At 41.8% G+C, this 21,189-nt stretch overlaps 1 protein-coding gene and 1 non-coding gene across 2 annotated transcripts in view; one reads left to right on the forward strand and one right to left on the reverse strand.

Moving 5' to 3' along the window:
- The window catches only part of Itfg1 (integrin alpha FG-GAP repeat containing 1), a 137,751-nt gene that overhangs the window by 58,620 nt on the left and 57,942 nt on the right, over positions 1–21,189 (reverse strand). The window contains exons 7-8 of the mRNA XM_034523105.2: positions 13,957–14,018; positions 5,388–5,469 (exon numbers count right to left, since the gene is read on the reverse strand). Coding sequence (XP_034378996.1) covers positions 5,388–5,469; positions 13,957–14,018 — 144 coding nt within the window. The remainder of the gene's footprint in view (positions 1–5,387; positions 5,470–13,956; positions 14,019–21,189) is intronic.
- LOC117723569 (small nucleolar RNA SNORA17) lies at positions 14,412–14,540 on the forward strand. Its single transcript, XR_004608678.1, has one exon. It is a non-coding gene; the product is annotated as a small nucleolar RNA SNORA17 (small nucleolar RNA).

Below are 21,189 nucleotides of genomic sequence, written 5' to 3' on the forward strand. Positions count from 1 at the left end.
GACAAGGTGTCTTCAGTAGTCACTATTATAGTGCTGTAGAAATCAAAGAATGAAGAGACTGTGAAGTTCACAGGGCACTGAAATGGGTTGTTCTACTAATCAGAGAACAATTACAGTGACACATTCACAATCATGTGGTGTTATATTACTAAATACTGAAGGTATCTATTAAATTAGGAAATCATATGTACAACAGTGTAAAAGATATCATTATTCTATAGAAATTCTATATTCAAAGGGGTAATTTTGCTTTCACACTTACAGACATTGTTAAACAGGTTAAATATGCAGTAGTTTTGGGACTGAGGTATAGCTTTATAAAAACCTCATGCATAAGTTAAGAATTTATCATATAAAAACCTATACATATAGGCTTCAGACCATACTGAGTTCCAGTTTTTCCTTAAAAGTATCTAACCAATGTAAATGCTGAGTATGTATTAAAAAACCCAAGAATCTAACATAGTAATTTTATAATTTTTATACAAATTTCTCTTAGTGTCTCTTCCTGTTACTATGGTTAAACACCTAGACAAAAGCAGCTCAGGAGAGAAGGGTTCATTTCGGTTCATAGTTCCAGGTTACACTTCATCAGAGTAGGGTGTCCATCAGCAGGAGCTAGAGCAAGCTGGTCACATCACATCATGTTCAGAACATGGAGGAATGAAGGCATGCAAGCCTGTGCTCAGCTGGCTTCACTACTTTTATACAGTTGAGGATTCTCTGCTACAATTAATAACAGGTTGTCCCATATCAGTTAACAAAATCAAGACAATCCTCCAGATGCAAGCTCTGAGACCTAGATCCTAGATGTGTCTAGATTTTGTCAACAATTAATGCTAACCATCACAATTACCATTCCCAATATCGAACATTCAAAGTATTTATCAGAACCACATCCAACATCTCTGACAGCACGATAGATATCTTGTACAACTGTTTGCTATAAAGTAGATAGAGATTCTGGGACTAATCATGCCTGATATGACATCTAAGGCTACAATCTACAAGTGACAAGGAATGGGAATACTGATGGATTAGAGGTAGTATTTGTTTCAAACAATTTTGCAGCATTAGCAGACTAACAATACCTCAGCACTGCATATGCCACATGGCCATGTGTAAAAATGAAGTGTTTGTTTTAGTATAACATTATAATAGTATTATTCTTTTTTTGGAGTGATAGAGGGAGACATGTTTAAATTGGTTGTTTTTACTAGAATCACATCAAAACAAAATTGTCAGTGTAAAGATATAACAGGATATTGAGAAGCTATATAAGTATTGTTTCCCATCAAATATTTTCAGTGGTCAGAAGTCAGAAATAAGAAAAAATGAAAATATAAAGAGTATGAGATATATATATATATATATATATATATATATATATATATATGTTCTAAGTTATTTCCTATTGAAATCCTCACCAATTTAAGAGATTCTGAATAGATTTTAGTTCACTCAGTCAGTCAGTCAGTTAACTTTAATAAAAACAATCACAAGTACTGACATATTACTCTCTCTTTATGGATGATATTAAACACTTTGCTTTAGGATGTCATTTGAAAACATTTCTACACTAAATTTGAGCTTGATTCTTAAAAGTCAAAAGAATCACTGGACTTTTTTCATTTACTTAAAATAATTCATGAAAATTATTTAAGACACACTCTTCTCCAGGGTGTTGTCAGGTCAGTGGATTGAACTAGAAATCACAATGGTTGAGAAAACCCAGACCCAGGAAGACAAGCAGCACATGTCCTGTCTCATCTGAGCCTCCTAGCTCTAAATCTTCAGATGTGAGTATACCCAGGAGTAACTAGAGAAACCAGGAAAGCTGGGGGTGGGGGAGCAATGGAGAGGGATATCAAGGTACATGTGATCTGAAGAAAGTTGGAAAAACCAGTGTCTCTAATTAGGGGGAGGAGATATTTAGGATGAGTGAGGAGGGTAAAATATTAAGAATGTCTGATAAGTCATAAGGAATCATACTATTAACAATCTACCTAACATACGCAACCTCGCGGACTGGATTCTTGGACTTTCGGTTCACAGCTCGCCATGGCTGCATTAGCTGGACTGCAGCCTATACGTCATTCTGATCAATCTCCTTTCTATACACAGATATATTCTATAAGTTTTGTTACTGTAGAGAAGCCTGACTAATACAAAGTCTTACCAACATGACAGATTAACCATAATCTGAACAAGATGGGGAAATCTCAGGAAGGTTTAGTTCTACACAAAGAACTACAAGCAAATAAGGAATGTGGAGAGTGCAAGAGAGTCTTCCTCAGAGAAGCACACACCAATTGTTTCTCTAATACTAATGGTCAGTCTTAAAAACATACATAAAAGTAGCTTTGTAACAGACTGAGCAGATTATATTTATGTATTTAGGGTCTCTCTGTCTGTCTCTGTCTGTCTCTGCCTGCGCCTCTCTCTCTCTCTCTCTCTCTCTCTCTCTCTTATACACACACACATAGCATAGGTAAACACCAATCCTGACACTATTAATGATACTCCGTTATGCTTGCAGATGCGAGTCTAGCATGGCTGTCCTTTGAGAGGCTCTACCCAGAAGCTGACTAAGACAGATGCAGACACCCACAGCCAAACAGTGCATGGATCTTGGGAACACTTATGAAAGAATAGGAGGAAGGATTGCAGGCTCTTAATGTGGGTCCTGAACAACTGGAGTGGGGGCTATCCCAAAAGCTGATGCCTGTATGTGGGATTTGTTCTTCTAGCTGGGCTGCCTTGTCTGGCCTCAGTGGGAGAGGAAGCACCTAGCCTTGCAGAGTCTTGAAGTGACAGGGGTGGGGGGGATACCCAGGGGCCTTCACCCGCTCAGAGGAGAAGGGGATGAGGTGATTAGGAGGTGAGGAGGTAGTGAGTAGGATGTAAAGTAAGTAAAATATAAAATTAAATAAAAAAAATGAGGATATAAATTTGAAAGACAGCAAAGACGGGAATATGGGGGCTTAGGGGGAGGGAAGGGAAGGGAAGAGGAATATGGTATAACTAAAATTTAAAAAAATAGTATTTATAAGAAACATTGGTCTAGGCTTGACAAAAACAGTAAGAAAACATTTTTGTGGGTTTCATAGTTAGGATGTCTAGCATGTTAGATGCAGAAACTAGGTACGGAAAAGAAGGTCCACCGTGTTGGGGGTATGGTGTACAACTCTGAACACAGTGGGCAAGGAAGACCTCCAGGAGATGGCAACTGTTCAGGGAGATCAGAGGGTGGTGGCACAGTGAACAAAGAGGAGCATGTAAAGGAAGAGCATTTTATAGAGGGGTGAGGCAGGGTAAGTGGGTGCAAGAGGGAGCACTTGAAAAACATAAGGCCAGTTAGCTAGAGAAAGTTACAATAATAGTTTTGGAGAGGCATGATGCTACAGAGATAGGTTCCTTCAATGACCCATTACCTACTGTCCATCTTCTAAAAGGTGACAAAACAAGGCCTTGCTAGTAGTTAAACCTGGTAGGTCTCCAGAGCTTGTATTTCCTGTTTATATTTCATTTGAATATTTAGCAACTATTCATTAAAAACACAATGACTTTTCCTTTCACTTGAATGGCACTGCTATTGAGATAACTGCTATTGAGATAGCTGCTATGGTTAAATAACCTAAGTCATTGTAAATCTTCTTTTAATCTTTGATTTTATATCTAATCCATCAGTATGTGCTACCAACATTGTCTCCAATATACCTAAATGTGAGCATTTCTTTCCATTTCCTGGTAACCAAGGCTGGTTCCATTTTATCTATAATCTTTGCCTGGATTATCACAGGTTCTTTTATCTAATTTGGAAATTTCCAAACTCCTCATTATAGTCCACAAACCAACATATATTCTTGCCAAGAAACACTCTTCTTTTTTGCTTTTTAATGCCAAGTCTTGGTCAAACGTGAGCTCCAACCAGTGTTGCTTACAGTAACTTGCTGTCCACTTTTCCCTTCAGCACTCCGTCTGACTCTTCAAAGCTCTTTCCTCTTTCTGAATAACTTTGTTTAGTTTTCTTCAATAGAATTTATATTTCACGAGCATATGTTTCATTCATAGCTAAATATCAAATATCTAAAACGACTTAATCCATATGACAGGCACTCAAAGATAAAATTTGAATATGTTAATTAACATCTTGTACATAGAATAAACTTTTCATTATAAAACAAGATGGAAGGTAAGTGAGGAAAAAATGGGAACATGGGAGGTTCCTGTTCCTCTTTGTGTATTGGGGACACAAAACTAAGGTGGGGCCTACTGTATGTAGCTGGTCTACCTTGACTGTTTTCCCAGACCTGTTTAACACAATTTTGATATAGTTTTAAAGAAAGTACTGAATTATTTGATTGAACAAAAGACTATCCCATACAATTCATCAGAGAAAATAAAAGCCCATCAGATTTACTAGACCCATAACTTGATTGAGTTTGTCCATATTATACTTAGTACAGTATCCTATATTTCCTTGAAAAATTATGACTAGTGGAAAAAGTGATAAAGTAATACATTTAAAAGTAATCTAAGATACCCAAGATTTTCATTGGAGTTAATTATTCTTTATAATAATAACAAAAATAATGAAGCTACTTAACATATTTCAACTATAAGAATTAAACAAATAAAGAATATCTTTTAACTTGAAAATTTCAAATTAAAAGTATCCTTAAATGAGTCACTGAGCTGTACACAGAACATCCCCACACAGTCTCATTTATGAGGCAGCTATTTCTTATCTACTGACAGTACTTGATTTTTAAAATTCTTTCATGAGAGAGAATAAAAATATCCAGATGCTAAATAATACACAGATTAGGTACAAAATTGAAATCTCTATAATGGCTTATCTGACGTCTTATTTCTAATTAAGAAACAACAAAAAAGTTTAAATTTGTTAGACTGTTACTAAATAACCTATCTGTACTCAAAGGGAACTTGAGTGCTCTAAGTGTTGTTTTGATATAATAATTGCAGTTGACCATGTTTAACCTGAAATTACAACAACATTTGTATTAAGCATTATAAGAATTTCATAAGATTATATTACATTTTTCTAAAATTATAAAATATGACCTTTTTTTAATGGATTTGTCCATGTAACTGAAGACAGAATCAATTTTATACAAACTAAAAAATTCTTGACAAAAATTCTCACAACTATTTTGTTAAAATAAATTTACTAAGTAATAAATCCTTGCTTTAGTTTCTTCTTTATCATTCTATAACTTGTTCACTATTAATTTAACTACACAAGCACATAAGAGAAAACAGGAAAAACAGGAATGAGATAACCTATTATCTGGTAATTTCTAGCCATTGTTGTGTTTTGAATCTGTAAATGTGAGAGCATTAAGAGGCAAAACCAATCTTACCAAAGTCTGCAAACGCTGACTGTCCAACCACCATCAGATTTTTAGGTTTTTCAAAGATACTACGGATAGAGAAGTTTCCACCCTGTTGAAGCCAAAATAGTCTGAATTAGCCACCATAACATAGTCATCTGTCAAGTGGAAAACTTAAGAATAATTTAACCTTCTGTTATTTATTCTTATAGCATCTCAACCTCTGTCCCACTTCTATAACCAAAGAAACCAGCAAGTTCAAGACAAAACGGTGAGACATGCTTGTTCTCCAGGATGTCCCACGATGCTGTCATCCTTGCATTCTGGCTCCTCATCTAACCAGCTCTGTGAATGACTCTTCTAAAGTATGTGGTTTCCCCCTCTGTATTAGTTACTTTCTTCACCCTTTCTATTTGTGGTAGGTCATTCAAACAAAGTACAAGTTACCATCACATTAATCACATTACTTCTCCCTGCTCATAGCTACCCCTCTTCATCCACTCCCAACATTTACTTTAAGCAATTCATCTTTTCCCTAGGTTACTGTGACTCCTGCTCACACTACTGTACCACTTCCAGGTTTTCTTTAACCAAACTGTCTGATATTGGGTATCAGTAACTGAGTAATGAAGCTTTACTCATCTGCTTCTCAGTCTGAAATCATTTGACAGCTTCTTAATAGATTATTAAAGATCAAATTACTTAGTTTAGAAGTCTGACCATAATAATCTTGTCTACAGTAGTTTTTCTCACCTTAATTTCCAACATTTTCTTTCATTACCTGGATCAAATTGGCTCTCTTCTAACCTGAGTGCATTTGGTGATTTTTGTACACTTTACTTCTTGACTGTCTCTTCCTCTCTGACTTCCCATCATTAAAACACTTCTAGCTAGCCATTTCAAATAGTCAATCTTCACTGACAATCCTGGGTGGAGCAGAGCTCAACAACTGTTGCCATGGTTTGTTCTCTGTAATGTAAGGTTTGTATCTCTCATCACACTTCCTGGTGAGAAGTCACTGGCCTATCAGTCTTGGCCATCCTCTTGGCCCCTACATCTGCATTTCCCAGAGCTTGATCATGAGCTGAGCATGCATAATACCCTAGGAAAGATCTATTGGAGCTCTGATGTTCTACTAGTTAATGTGCTTTTATACATTTAAGATTCTATTTGGTCAATTGATATATTGCTGCAAAGTATTTGACCAGTCTTTCACTGAAAATGGTTAACTATTTTGAGAATACTGTTATCTGATTGAGTTAATTTTCAATATATATATTTCCCTTCATTTATATTAATGATATTCCCAGTGTTACTGTCTCTCAAAGTCAAATGACACAAAATCTCTCTTTGATTTAACTTCTGTTAGGCTCTTTTAAGAATTCTGCTTAGCCTAAACTTGGCCTTTCCTTTCCATCCCTATAGAACTACAAAACTGTAACTCAATTATGGTAGTGAGATTATCTCTTCCTTCAGTTAACCGTTAGCTCTGGCCTGGCTTGAGCTAGGATCCTGTTAGGTGAGTTCAAATAAAGATAATTTTTCCTCTTAACTTCTTTTGTTTCTTGACAATAAAAACCTCATTTTGTTGTATTTGTAGTTCAGCCTCAAACTCTCATCCCTGTATCACAGCCCTACTGTAACCAGTCTCCCCCTGTATCACAGCCCTACTGTAACCAGTCTCCCCCTATATCACAGCCCTACTGTAACCAGTCTCCCCCTGTATCACAGCCCTACTGTAACCAGTCTCCCCCTATATCACAGCCCTACTGTAACCAGCCTCCCCTATATCACAGCCCTACTGTAACCAGTCTCCCCCTGTATCACAGCCCTACTGTAACCAGTCTCCCCCTGTATCACAGCCCTACTGTAACCAGTCTCCCCTATATCACAGCCCTACTGTAACCAGCCTCCCCTATATCACAGCCCTACTGTAACCAGTCTCCCCTATATCACAGCCCTACTGTAACCAGTCTCCCCCTATATCACAGCCCTACTGTAACCAGTCTCCCCTATATCACAGCCCTACTGTAACCAGCCTCCCCTATATCACAGCCCTACTGTAACCAGTCTCCCCTGTATCACAGCCCTACTGTAACCAGTCTCCCCCTATATCACAGCCCTACTGTAACCAGTCTCCCCCTATATCACAGCCCTACTGTAACCAGTCTCCCCTATATCACAGCCCTACTGTAACCAGTCTCCCCCTGTATCACAGCCCTACTGTAACCAGTCTCCCCCTGTATCACAGCCCTACTGTAACCAGTCTCCCCTATATCACAGCCCTACTGTAACCAGTCTCCCCCTGTATCACAGCCCTACTGCAACCAGTCTCCCCCTGTATCACAGCCCTACTGTAACCAGTCTCCCCCTATATCACAGCCCTACTGTAACCAGTCTCCCCTGTATCACAGCCCTACTGTAACCAGTCTCCCCCTATATCACAGCCCTACTGTAACCAGTCTCCCCCTATATCACAGCCCTACTGTAACCAGTCTCCCCTATATCACAGCCCTACTGTAACCAGTCTCCCCCAGTATCACAGCCCTACTGCAACCAGTCTCCCCCTGTATCACAGCCCTACTGTAACCAGTCTCCCCTATATCACAGCCCTACTGTAACCAGTCTCCCCCTGTATCACAGCCCTACTGCAACCAGTCTCCCCCTGTATCACAGCCCTACTGTAACCAGTCTCCCCCTATATCACAGCCCTACTGTAACCAGTCTCCCCTATATCACAGCCCTACTGTAACCAGTCTCCCCTATATCACAGCCCTACTGTAACCAGTCTCCCCTATATCACAGCCCTACTGTAACCAGTCTCCCCCTATATCACAGCCCTACTGTAACCAGTCTCCCCCTATATCACAGCCCTACTGTAACCAGCCTCCCCCTATATCACAGCCCTACTGTAACCAGTCTCCCCTATATCACAGCCCTACTGTAACCAGTCTCCCCTATATCACAGCCCTACTGTAACCAGTCTCCCCTATATCACAGCCCTACTGTAACCAGTCTCCCCTATATCACAGCCCTACTGTAACCAGTCTCCCCTATATCACAGCCCTACTGTAACCAGTCTCCCCCTATATCACAGCCCTACTGTAACCAGTCTCCCCCTATATCACAGCCCTACTGTAACCAGTCTCCCCCTATATCACAGCCCTACTGTAACCAGTCTCCCCTATATCACAGCCCTACTGTAACCAGTCTCCCCCTATATCACAGCCCTACTGTAACCAGTCTCCCCTATATCACAGCCCTACTGTAACCAGTCTCCCCTATATCACAGCCCTACTGTAACCAGTCTCCCCCTATATCACAGCCCTACTGTAACCAGCCTCCCCCTATATCACAGCCCTACTGTAACCAGTCTCCCCTATATCACAGCCCTACTGTAACCAGTCTCCCCTATATCACAGCCCTACTGTAACCAGTCCCCCCCCTGTATCACAGCCCTACTGTAACCAGTCTCCCCCTATATCACAGCCCTACTGTAACCAGTCTCCCCCTATATCACAGCCCTACTGTAACCAGTCTCCCCCTATATCACAGCCCTACTGTAACCAGTCTCCCCCTATATCACAGCCCTACTGTAACCAGCCTCCCCCTATATCACAGCCCTACTGTAACCAGCCTCCCCCTATATCACAGCCCTACTGTAACCAGTCTCCCCCTATATCACAGCCCTACTGTAACCAGTCTCCCCCTATATCACAGCCCTACTGTAACCAGTCTACCCCTATATCACAGCCCTACTGTAACCAGTCTCCCCCTGTATCACAGCCCTACTGTAACCAGTCTCCCCCTATATCACAGCCCTACTGTAACCAGTCTACCCCTATATCACAGCCCTACTGTAACCAGTCTACCCCTATATCACAGCCCTACTGTAACCAGTCTCCCCCTATATCACAGCCCTACTGTAACCAGCCTCCCCCTATATCACAGCCCTACTGTAACCAGTCTCCCCCTATATCACAGCCCTACTGTAACCAGTCTCCCCCTGTATCACAGCCCTACTGTAACCAGTCTCCCCCTATATCACAGCCCTACTGTAACCAGTCTCCCCCTATATCACAGCCCTACTGTAACCAGTCTCCCCCTGTATCACAGCCCTACTGTAACCAGTCTCCCCCTATATCACAGCCCTACTGTAACCAGTCTCCCCCTATATCACAGCCCTACTGTAACCAGTCTCCCCCTATATCACAGCCCTACTGTAACCAGCCTCCCCCTATATCACAGCCCTACTGTAACCAGTCTCCCCCTATATCACAGCCCTACTGTAACCAGTCTCCCCCTATATCACAGCCCTACTGTAACCAGTCTCCCCCTGTATCACAGCCCTACTGTAACCAGTCTCCCCCTATATCACAGCCCTACTGTAACCAGTCTCCCCCTATATCACAGCCCTACTGTAACCAGTCTCCCCCTGTATCACAGCCCTACTGTAACCAGTCTCCCCCTATATCACAGCCCTACTGTAACCAGTCTCCCCCTGTATCACAGCCCTACTGTAACCAGCCTCCCCCTATATCACAGCCCTACTGTAACCAGTCTCCCCTATATCACAGCCCTACTGTAACCAGTCTCCCCCTATATCACAGCCCTACTGTAACCAGCCTCCCCCTATATCACAGCCCTACTGTAACCAGTCTCCCCCTGTATCACAGCCCTACTGTAACCAGCCTCCCCTATATCACAGCCCTACTGTAACCAGTCTCCCCCTGTATCACAGCCCTACTGTAACCAGCCTCCCCCTATATCACAGCCCTACTGTAACCAGTCTCCCCCTGTATCACAGCCCTACTGTAACCAGCCTCCCCCTATATCACAGCCCTACTGTAACCAGTCTCCCCCTATATCACAGCCCTACTGTAACCAGTCTCCCCCTATATCACAGCCCTACTGTAACCAGCCTCCCCCTATATCACAGCCCTACTGTACCAGTCTCCCCTATATCACAGCCCTACTGTAACCAGCCTCCCCTATATCACAGTCCTACTGTAACCAGTCTCCCCTATATCACAGCCCTACTGTAACCAGCCTCCCCCTATATCACAGCCCTACTGTAACCAGTCTCCCCCTATATCACAGCCCTACTGTAACCAGCCTCCCCTATATCACAGCCCTACTGTAACCAGCCTCCCCCTATATCACAGCCCTACTGTAACCAGCCTCCCCCTATATCACAGCCCTACTGTAACCAGTCTCCCCCTATATCACAGCCCTACTGTAACCAGCCTCCCCCTATATCACAGCCCTACTGTAACCAGTCTCCCCCTATATCACAGCCCTACTGTAACCAGTCTCCCCCTATATCACAGCCCTACTGTAACCAGCCTCCCCTATATCACAGCCCTACTGTAACCAGTCTCCCCTATATCACAGCCCTACTGTAACCAGTCTCCCCCTGTATCACAGCCCTACTGTAACCAGTCTCCCCTATATCACAGCCCTACTGTAACCAGTCTCCCCTATATCACAGCCCTACTGTAACCAGTCTCCCCCTATATCACAGCCCTACTGTAACCAGTCTCCCCCTATATCACAGCCCTACTGTAACCAGTCTCCCCTATATCACAGCCCTACTGTAACCAGTCTCCCCCTATATCACAGCCCTACTGTAACCAGTCTCCCCCTATATCACAGCCCTACTGTAACCAGTCTCCCCTATATCACAGCCCTACTGTAACCAGTCTCCCCTATATCACAGCCCTACTGTAACCAGTCTCCCCCTGTATCACAGCCCTACTGTAACCAGTCTCCCCCTATATCACAGCCCTACTGTAACCAGTCTCCCCCTATATCACAGCCCTACTGTAACCAGTCTCCCCCTATATCACAGCCCTACTGTAACCAGTCTCCCCCTATATCACAGCCCTACTGTAACCAGTCTCCCCCTATATCACAGCCCTACTGTAACCAGTCTCCCCCTATATCACAGCCCTACTGTAACCAGTCTCCCCCTATATCACAGCCCTACTGTAACCAGTCTCCCCCTATATCACAGCCCTACTGTAACCAGTCTCCCCCTATATCACAGCCCTACTGTAACCAGTCTCCCCCTATATCACAGCCCTACTGTAACCAGTCTCCCCCTATATCACAGCCCTACTGTAACCAGTCTCCCCCTATATCACAGCCCTACTGTAACCAGTCTCCCCCTATATCACAGCCCTACTGTAACCAGTCTCCCCCTATATCACAGCCCTACTGTAACCAGTCTCCCGAAATCAAACCTGTCTTACCATCTCTAGCAAGTGCTTCATGAAAGAAAATTACTTTGTTTTTGAACAACATTTAAACTTTTATTTTGTGTGTGTGTTCTGTCTGCATGTATGTCTGTATATCATAGGCATGCAGTGCTTTTGGAGGCCAGAAGGCAGCACTGGCTCCCTTAGGACTGGATTTGTGAGCCACCATGTCAGGTGAGACTTGAACTCAAACCCAGGGTCCTTGGAAGAGCAGCTGGTGCTAACTACAGAATGATCTCTCTAGGCCCCTGGTTATTTTGCTTGTGTTATTTTTGATTTTTGCTTGAAGCAAGGTCTGTATATAGCACGGGCTGGTCTAGAATGTGCCATGTAGAGCAGGCTGGTCTCAACTCACAGACATCTGTGTACCTCAACCTTTCAAGTGCTAGGATTAAAGACAGGTGTCTAGGCTTTTTTCCTAAGTGCTTGAAAACGTTTACTTCAATGGCTCCTCACTGACCCTGCCAGTTTATTGAAACAACTTAGTTTTAGTTACTAAAACGATTTGTTTTCTTCAAAGGAAAAAAACTGTTAAAGTAAAAGGATCTCAATCAAGAATTGTATGCCTCATGACATAACATGTTATGCTGTGCTTGATTACCTGCACTCAGGCTAGGATGAGAGGGATCCTATACATGTAAAAGTACTCCAGAATCTCACTTACAAAGTCTACTTATTTGCATTGAGTCTTGCTCTCCCATCCCCAGGATAAAGTAATTTAATAGGTATTTTGGGATAGTCTAAGCTGAAGATTTACTTGAGGTAGGAATGAAAGGCCATCTCCAAACAAGTGCTCCCTAGCAGTGGGAATCTTTGTGTCAACTATAAAAAGTATATATTAACAAGATTTGCTATCATCAGAAAAAAAAAGCTATGTTTTAAAAAACAGGACATTGAACAAGATTACTCTTTGTACTTCAACATCTTCCTCCTTTCCTTGATGCATTAAAAAAAAAACCAAAAACCAACTGCCATCATTCAGAAGCATTTAGAGGCTCTGGTTTTAACAGATCCTTAGTTTCCTGAGTCACCAACAACATCACTGGCCCTGTGATAAGAGATGACTTTCCAGCAATCTCGTCCCACTTGTGCTGTACATTTGTTAGAACTGATTATTTATTACAATTTTTATAAAATCTCTAAGGGTCTGTTTTTATAAAATCTAAATTTTAGCCGGGCAGTGGTGGTGCACACCTTTAATCCCAGTACTTGGGAGGCAGAGGCAGGCAGATTTCTGAGTTTGAGGCCAGCCTGGTCTACAGAGTGAGTCCCAGGACAGCCAGGACTACACAGAGAAACCCTGTCTCGAAAAACAAAACAAACAAACAAACAAACAAAAAAATCTAAATTTTATAGAATTTTTATAGAATCTAGATTTTTATAAAAATCTAAAGGGATTTAATTTGGACTGTATAAAAGATAATCAGATAATCAGATAATCAGGAGTAATTAGGTGAGAAATCAAAAGATCTAAAAATAAACTGTAATACCTACTATGTACCCATCTGCTTCCTTCTCACACGTTCTACCAAGCAGACTACTAGCCCATTTTCCATGATGACAGACACTTTCATGCTTGACTAATATGTGACAAAGGTCAGAGTTGGTCACTTCTACTGGCCTAAAATTCTGTTTTCCATTATGCAGCCTGGAATTGAGCTTTGATATTTCTGGTGGTTTGTTCTTCATTAATTTATCTTTCATGTTACATATATCAAGCTAAGAATCAAATCATGATCTGCCTTGAAATTCTTTTATTAACTCTTAAAAAAGGAGAAAACACCTATGGGGAAAGGCCCCTCCTTAATCAGTCAATCCGGCAGTAAATTTATTATCAGTTGTTATTAACTATTCCTTTACAATTAGTTAGTTTTGTTTTTTTGACACTTTCATAAATGTATATAATGTACTTTGATTATGCACACAACTTTTCTTGCCTCTCCCAATTATTATTTATTGTGTGTGTGTAATTACGTAGACCTAAAGGTGAGGAGAAAAAAATTACTTTTTAAAAATGTTCCTGAATCACCAAGGTGAAAAATTAACTGTCAGTATGTCTTTCAGTGGCTGGCAGCCCAGCAGGGCCCTGTTAACATCTCCATGAGAGCAGGCTTACTGCTTTAATTGGCAGTCCTGCCTAGAAGCCCTCAGAGGACCTGATGCTTCACAATGACTTTCTTCAGCATTCAGCAGTGCGGGCAGGCGCAGCCATGTAGCCAACAGCTCTTAATGGTGTTCTGTTTATCACTGAAACTAATGGATTGATCACATAATCTTATTTTATAAGTTGTGTATCCTTGTGGGGAATTTAAAAATTCTTCAGAGAAACGATTTCTTACCAAGTTTTCCCATATCTCAAATCGGAAGGAATTAGAGGCAGACACTGTGGTGAGGAATAAATCTACAAGGAAAACAAACAAGATGTAAAATTTTGCAGTCGTCCTGATAAATACACTTAAAAGCAAAAAGAAGTACAATACATAGAATGATTATTAAAATAATTCTACCTAAACATAAGTTATGTCTGATCATATTTTAACAAGTTTGACTAAATTTTTAAAAAGCAGATGACCCTGAATTAGAACAATTAAGGAAAATATACTTCTCATTGTTAAGAGTATATTTGTGATGAGACCTTCAAAAGAAATTTGTATTGTCATAAACAATTGTTTCCAGCATTTTCTTTTTTGTCCCTTTTTTTTGTGATGATGAGGATGGACCTCAGGTCCTTATATGTCGGTCGGACACTATCTCTTACCCACAAGCCTAGACCTACATATCTTTTCAAATTATACCTGCCCCTAGAGGCATTGCAGGTGTGGCTGCTGTGTCACATGTGCATCAGTAGGGGGCAGAGGAGAGAGGCTACGTCTACACTAAGTGTCCTGATCTATGGACATCTGAATGATTAGTAGCTAACTCAGGGCAACAATGCATAAGCAGGGTATAACTCTGCAGAGACCACTCCTGGGATGACCCAGACACTGAGACACCCAGGTGCCATTAAAAGGAGTAAGTGGTGGGAAAATGGAAGAGACGAAACAGAAGGGTGTGGGCACAATGAAGAGAGGCAGAATGTAGACTTGAGGGTAGTGAGGAACAGCCTCATGTGAGTAGCCAGTGATGCCACCTGGGACCATGGTGGGATCCAGGCCTGTGCTGACACTGGGCCATATCTGGGTCTGTGGCCCAGCAGCAGCAGCAGCAGGGTTGTTACTACCAAAGGTCAGTTGGATGTTCCTGGTCTGGGCTCCCACCCAGGACATGTTGATATCTAAGGGCTGGGCAGAAGTGGTCCCACCCCTCACCCGGCATCTTGGGAAAGCTGGCCATGAGAGCAGACAGCTGACCCCACCACTTGTTTCTCTCTCTTGCCCTTGCCACCTATAGCAGACCAGAAAGCTGGCTCCTGAGGTCATCAGAGTGGGAGAGCTGGTCCTGCCCCTCACCTGCTACAGCACTCAGGAGGGCAGGCCCTGACCCTCATCAGGGCAGCATAGCCTTAGATGTGGGGGTGTCAGATGAGCAGGCCCTGAAGGTGTGAGTGTGGGAGAGCCAGCTAGCCCTAGGTGGTGAGAGGGAGATCCCTCCCTTTGCCCTTGACACTGGCAGCTGGCTAGAGAGTTGGCCCTGACAGGTGATGAGGGCAAGAGAGCTGGCCCCCTTTCTCTCACCTGCTGCAGCACTTGGGAGAGCAGGCCTGGTTCCTCACCTGGGCAGCACAGTAGAACTGACCCTGATGGTGGGGGTACAGGTAAGCTGGCCCTGCAACTTGTCTGTCATGCATTGACATGGGGGAGGGAGAGATGACCTCAGGTCTTGCCCCTTGCCACCTACAGCAGGCAGGAGAGCTGACCTCAGGGTCATGAAAGTGGGAGAATGGTCATGTGCCCCACCAGCTGCAGCACTCAGGAGAGCAGACCCTGCACCTTTCCTGCAGCAGGGTGGAGCTGGCCCTAGTTGCAGGGATTGCTCAAGGCTTTGAATTGGCCCACCCTAATATCTACCCCATTGATAAACTGCTGGAGTGCATGAAGGGGCCTGTCCTACAGATCCAAAACTACCAGATCTCCATGACACAGGGCAATAGCAGGGTATCTGAGAGGAGTCCCAGTGAGGTTCCAGTATTGACTGAGTAGCAGAAGCCAGGGGCCTAATACCAGACCAATGAGTCATGGAAATGAACTTTTGCAAGCAAAGAATGGGACACAGGGTGACACACTACGCTTCCCACATAAAGATTTTTTTTTCTTTGTTGGGGGGATGATGCAAAGGCATGAGGGGAGGGAGAGATGAGTGAGATTGGGGCACATGATGTGAAATTCACAAAGAACCATTAAACAACATCAAAAAGGAAAATAGTAAATAAAAAAGTAAAAACTATATAGTTAAATTATTTATTATGGTGATGGTGATGATGATGATTATTTTGGCTTTTTGAGACAGAGTCTCTCTAAGTAGTCCTGGCTGTCCTGGCACTCATTAGGTAAACCAGGCTGGCCTTGAACTCAGAGAGATCTGTGCCTCTGTCTCCTGTGTGCTGTGATTAAAGGCATGTGCCACCACTGTCTGCCTCTTAAATCTTCTTTTATTTCAAGATGCAAGGTAACATTTTGACCCCAGTCACATTTTACATTTTCACCCTTAAAGCCACACCTGTCTATCACAGGAAGGTTCAGCACCATGTTCAATCATAGTATCTCAACACCTGAAACCTTGGAAGTCAAATAAATCAGGTTTATGATTCTGAGTTATGGAAGATCTGTCTTTATAAATCCATATCACAGAAAGTGATTGCAAAGTGCATGAATAAAATGTCTCTGGAAAACAATAGGTTGAGAGTGAAACCAAACATCATACTAATGCAAAGGCCAGGTGAGTGAGCACCTATTTAAAGAATAGAATTTATTATTTGTATAATACTAATTTTTACTTAGTGACTATTAAGAGGTGACTCTTGGAATATTAAAAGTGGTTTCATTCTCATATGCTCTAAAATGACAATCATGTAGTGAATATTTTAAAGAAATGCTTTTTCCCAACAAGATGCCTAGAAAACTAACATTCACATTTTATTAATTTGTGTCAAGTTTTATACAAGTGTATAAAGGTAGTATATGTAATAGTTGTGTTAAAAAATGTTGAGTAATTTGTTCATTCTCATAATTCGTTGCACTCAGACGCCTAACTCCAGGTAGAATAATTTTATGTCCACATAGCAAATACCTTAGCATTCCTACTATTAGACTAAAGACACTTTGCCTCTGAATAGAGAATTATAGCGTTTGATGAAGGTGACTGATAGCTTTACTGTCACAAGCTTACTATGAGGGTGTATTCACTTTCACATTTACCTGGCAATGTCAGGGATTTGGGTACTAGCAATCTCCTCTCATTCAGTCATGCATCCTTCACATTGCACTTAGGACAATTATCAAACATGCAAAGTTGCCCTCCTTTATGTATTTCTTTTTTCTTTTTCCTTCCTTCCTTCCTTCCTTCCTTCCTTCCTTCCTTCCTTCCTTCCTTCCCTCCCTCCCTCCCTCCCTCCCTCCTCTCTCCCTCCCTCCTTTCTCTCCTTGTTTCTTTCTTAGTTTTTATTCAGACTGTAGAACACACCTCACCTCCCATGGGAAAGCCTTATTTCATGTTTGCCCACTCCTTTCCTACGACTCACATAGACATTCTAACAGAACAGTTGCCACCAGGTTTCCATACTGCCCCATCTCCGTGCAACTACATGTGCATTCCATCTGTATCTGCCCGTGTGCTGGCTAGTTTTACCTCACCTTGACACAGGTCACCTGAGAGGAGGGAACCTCAACTGAAAAAATGCTTTCATAAGACTGGGATGTAGGCAAGAACATTTTCTTAATTAATGATCGATGTGGGAACACCCAACCCGTGTGGGTTGGTGGTCCTGGTGCTGAAAGAAAGCAGGCTGAGCAAGCCATGAAGAGCAGGCCCATAACAAGCACTGCTCCATGGCCTCTGCATCAGTTCTTGCCTCCAGGTTCCTGCCCAGTATAGTTCCTGCCCTGGCTTTCCTCAATGGACTGCATCTCAGGAGACTTAAACCAAACAAACCCTTTCCTCCCCAAGTTGCTTTTGGTTGTGATATTTCATCACAGCAATAATAGGCATAGCTAAGACACTCTTCTCCTTCAGAACCACCTTGGAAATGAATTCTCCAAAATAGGCTCAAATTTTATTCCATGGTGACATTCTGAACGCCACCCCAAAATGGCTTTGCACACCTATGAAGTAGATTTGCTTGATTCACTTTGAATCCAGATCTTTGAGGTGGCAAGACATATCTTTAATCCAGATCTTTTGAGGTGTGAAGGTCCACACCTTCCACTGGAAGCCAATATAAAAGGATATGGAAGAAGGAAGCTTCTTATTTTTTGCCTGCTTGTTCTTGACCTCACTAGCACGAACACTCCTTCACTGGCATTAGAGCCTATTTCTTTGGGATTCTGGCATATACTGAAGACCAGTTGAGACACCCATCCTCAGGAACTGAGCAACTACTAGATTATTCGAAATTCTATTCACAGGCAGCCATTGTTGGAATAGCTAGATCATGGCCTATAAATGGTACTAATAGGTCCCATTTTATATACACATATATACACATGATTATGCTTTTAAATGATTTGAAAAAGTAGTAATCAGCATATGAACACAATTTGGGATTAATAAAGATTATTATCACAGAGGTTTCAGAATCACTAAGAAGCATTTGATATACATTCTGAGCTACTTGAAAGAAGGAAACCCAGAAAGGAGATACTCATGCCTCTACTACAGGACAACTGGACACAGATCAGAGTTGTTCACACTGAATGGCACATGCTGTTAAAATACTGGGCCTGCTTAGTGGTAAAGGAGGTGGTATCTTCCTGACAAGAATTCAAAAGCTTAGTATACAAATTCCTCAGGGGCCTGGAGCTACTCTGTTAATATACGTAGTAAAGGGCAGCCAGCAATTTATTGTTACACCTAGAAGACAATTCCATTTTTTCCTGCTGGTACTGAAGAGTCTAAGTATAGTGATCACATAAAATGTGGCAAATTTTAAGCTTCTTACTTTGTGCATATTTGGTAAACTTAAGAACTATAAGTATAGTTATAACTATGAGAAGTATACAGAGCTACTGTTCTTACAGTTTTCACTAGCTGCTTGTTAAAATCATGGAACGCACTAAAGTTACATGAGGAACTTGAAGTGCCTTGTAGATAGAGTTAAAAAAATTCAGTTTTGAATTATGTAAAGAGGTTATAGAAAAATGTTTACTACTTGGAGAAATAAAAATAGAGATTATTAATTATTAATAACTCAATATAAAGAATCCTATTTCAGAGTGAATGAAATAACTGCTAGAAAAACCAGCTGTTGGGGGCCGACTTTTAGCAGAAAGCGGCTGTCAGCTTTGCAGCCATCTTGAGCCATATACCCTGACATGAGACTTGGATTACAATAGCCTAGAACAACTGAGCACACTCTGATAACATCTTGCTTTGGATACCCAGGACTTTCCTTGGGTGTGTGAGATTAAAGGTGTGTGAGATTAAAGGTGTGTGACTTAAGATGTGACCTAGAGATCAGATTTAGAGACAAGACCTAAGGGCATGATTAAAGGTATAACTTACAGGCATGGCTTAGAAGTGAGACATATAAAAGGCAGAAGCAGACGGCAGAGAGATATACTCTTTAGGGAGACTCTTTAGATAGTACAGCTAGACTTGGGACTTGGACTAGGAAGAGAGACTGAAGAATAAATGGGATTGAATCACACTCTGTCTGGTCTTCATTCTTCGAGTCCGTCCTCACTCTCTCTCTTGCTGAACCCCGACCCGCAGACCTGAGCGGCAGCTTGGGCTGGGAAACAGTGGCCACGAAGCGTGGAGAAGAGAGGGCTGCAACATTTTTGGTGCCCGAACAGGGACTAGTGCTGTTCCCAACATTTTTGGCCGCCCAAAGTGGGGCAGCTCGGGCCTCAACATTTTTGGCTGCCCAAACGTGGGCTAGTGCGGTTCTCAAAACCAGCTACAAGATAGTGCCTTCTACATATGACAGGGAAGCTGCATGACATGACATCTCAACAGCCCATACAATGACAACATTAGCTGATGTGCCAAGGTGGATAGAACTCTTTTTTTTTTCTTTCTTTCTTTTTTTTTTTTTTTGGTTTTTCGAGACAGGGTTTCTCTGTGTAGCCCTGGCTGTCCTGGAACTCACTCTGTAGATCAGGCTGGCCTTGAACTCAGAAATCTGCCTGCCTCTGCCTCCCAAGTGCTGGGATTAAAGGCGTGTGACACCACTGCCTGGCGATAGAGCTCTTACAAGGCCATACTCCTAAATGAAGAAAGAAGACAACTGATATCTGCTCAGAAGAAGAATCAATCTTTTCCAGGGACAAACCTGATAATCCTGATAGTCAATTCTGTAGTCAGCCGTAAACACATTTATATAAACAATACTAAATGGATACAGATGGTTGTATCTGTGTTCTTATATGAATGTGTGTATACATGCATATATAAATATTGGAATCAGTCTTCTCTGGGGACAAGCTTGATAACTCTGATAGGTCATAAGTTAACCATAAAGTTATCCTTAAACAAATATACGCCAGGCAGTGGTGGCGCACGCCTTTAATCCCAGCACTTGGGAGGCAGAGGCAGGCGCGGATTTCTGAGTTCGAGGCCAGCCTGGTCTACAGAGTGAGTTCCAGGACAGCCAGGGCTACACAGAGAAACCCTGTCTCGAAAAAACCAGAAAAACAAAACAAAACAAAAAAACAAACAAACAAAAAAAACCCCAAAAGCAAAAAAACAAAAAACACCAAAAAAACAAAACAAAACAAAAAAAAAACAAAACAAAAAACCCAAATATACATATGAAAAATACTAGATGGACTCAGAAGGTTGTATTCATATATAATGGGTGTGTATGTATATACACATACATATAAACAGATGAATAAATAAGTAGAGCATGAATTTGAAAGATAGTTGAGACATGAGAAGAGTTGGAAAGGGGAAAAGAAGGGGTGGGAATGATGTTAATAGTTCCCATGTATAAAATTCTAAAAAATGAATAAAAAAATGAAACATTGGAGACCTACAAGATGGCTCAGTGGCTTAAGATGCTGGCCAGCACACCTGAAAACCTGAGTTTGATTTGAAGATCATATATGGCAGAAGTAGCTGTAGTAAAGAAGAAGCTCTAGTAAATTGTTCTCTGACTTCCACAGGGGTATACTCCCCCTGGCACTTCAACACACATATAAAAAAATACATGAAATAAAAAAGAAAAAAGTTTAGTTAACAAGACTACAAAGTCTCACTCTCTCTCTCTCTGATGGCTAAGAGTAAGTCACATGACAGAATGAAAGGAAATCCACCTAAGATAATGCTGACGAACACTCCCAGGTCACTTCCTAGGAATGAAGGATTTACCTGTCTTCAAGAACAAATGGCCATCTTGAAACTTGAGCAGCTGTGTTTACCAACAACCAGCACAAGATGTAGACTGTTTTAACATTTCCCCAAGACAGAGTTGT

The sequence above is a fragment of the Arvicanthis niloticus genome, chromosome 18 (assembly GCF_011762505.2).
Source record: "Arvicanthis niloticus isolate mArvNil1 chromosome 18, mArvNil1.pat.X, whole genome shotgun sequence".
NCBI classification, from domain to species: domain Eukaryota; kingdom Metazoa; phylum Chordata; class Mammalia; order Rodentia; family Muridae; genus Arvicanthis; species Arvicanthis niloticus.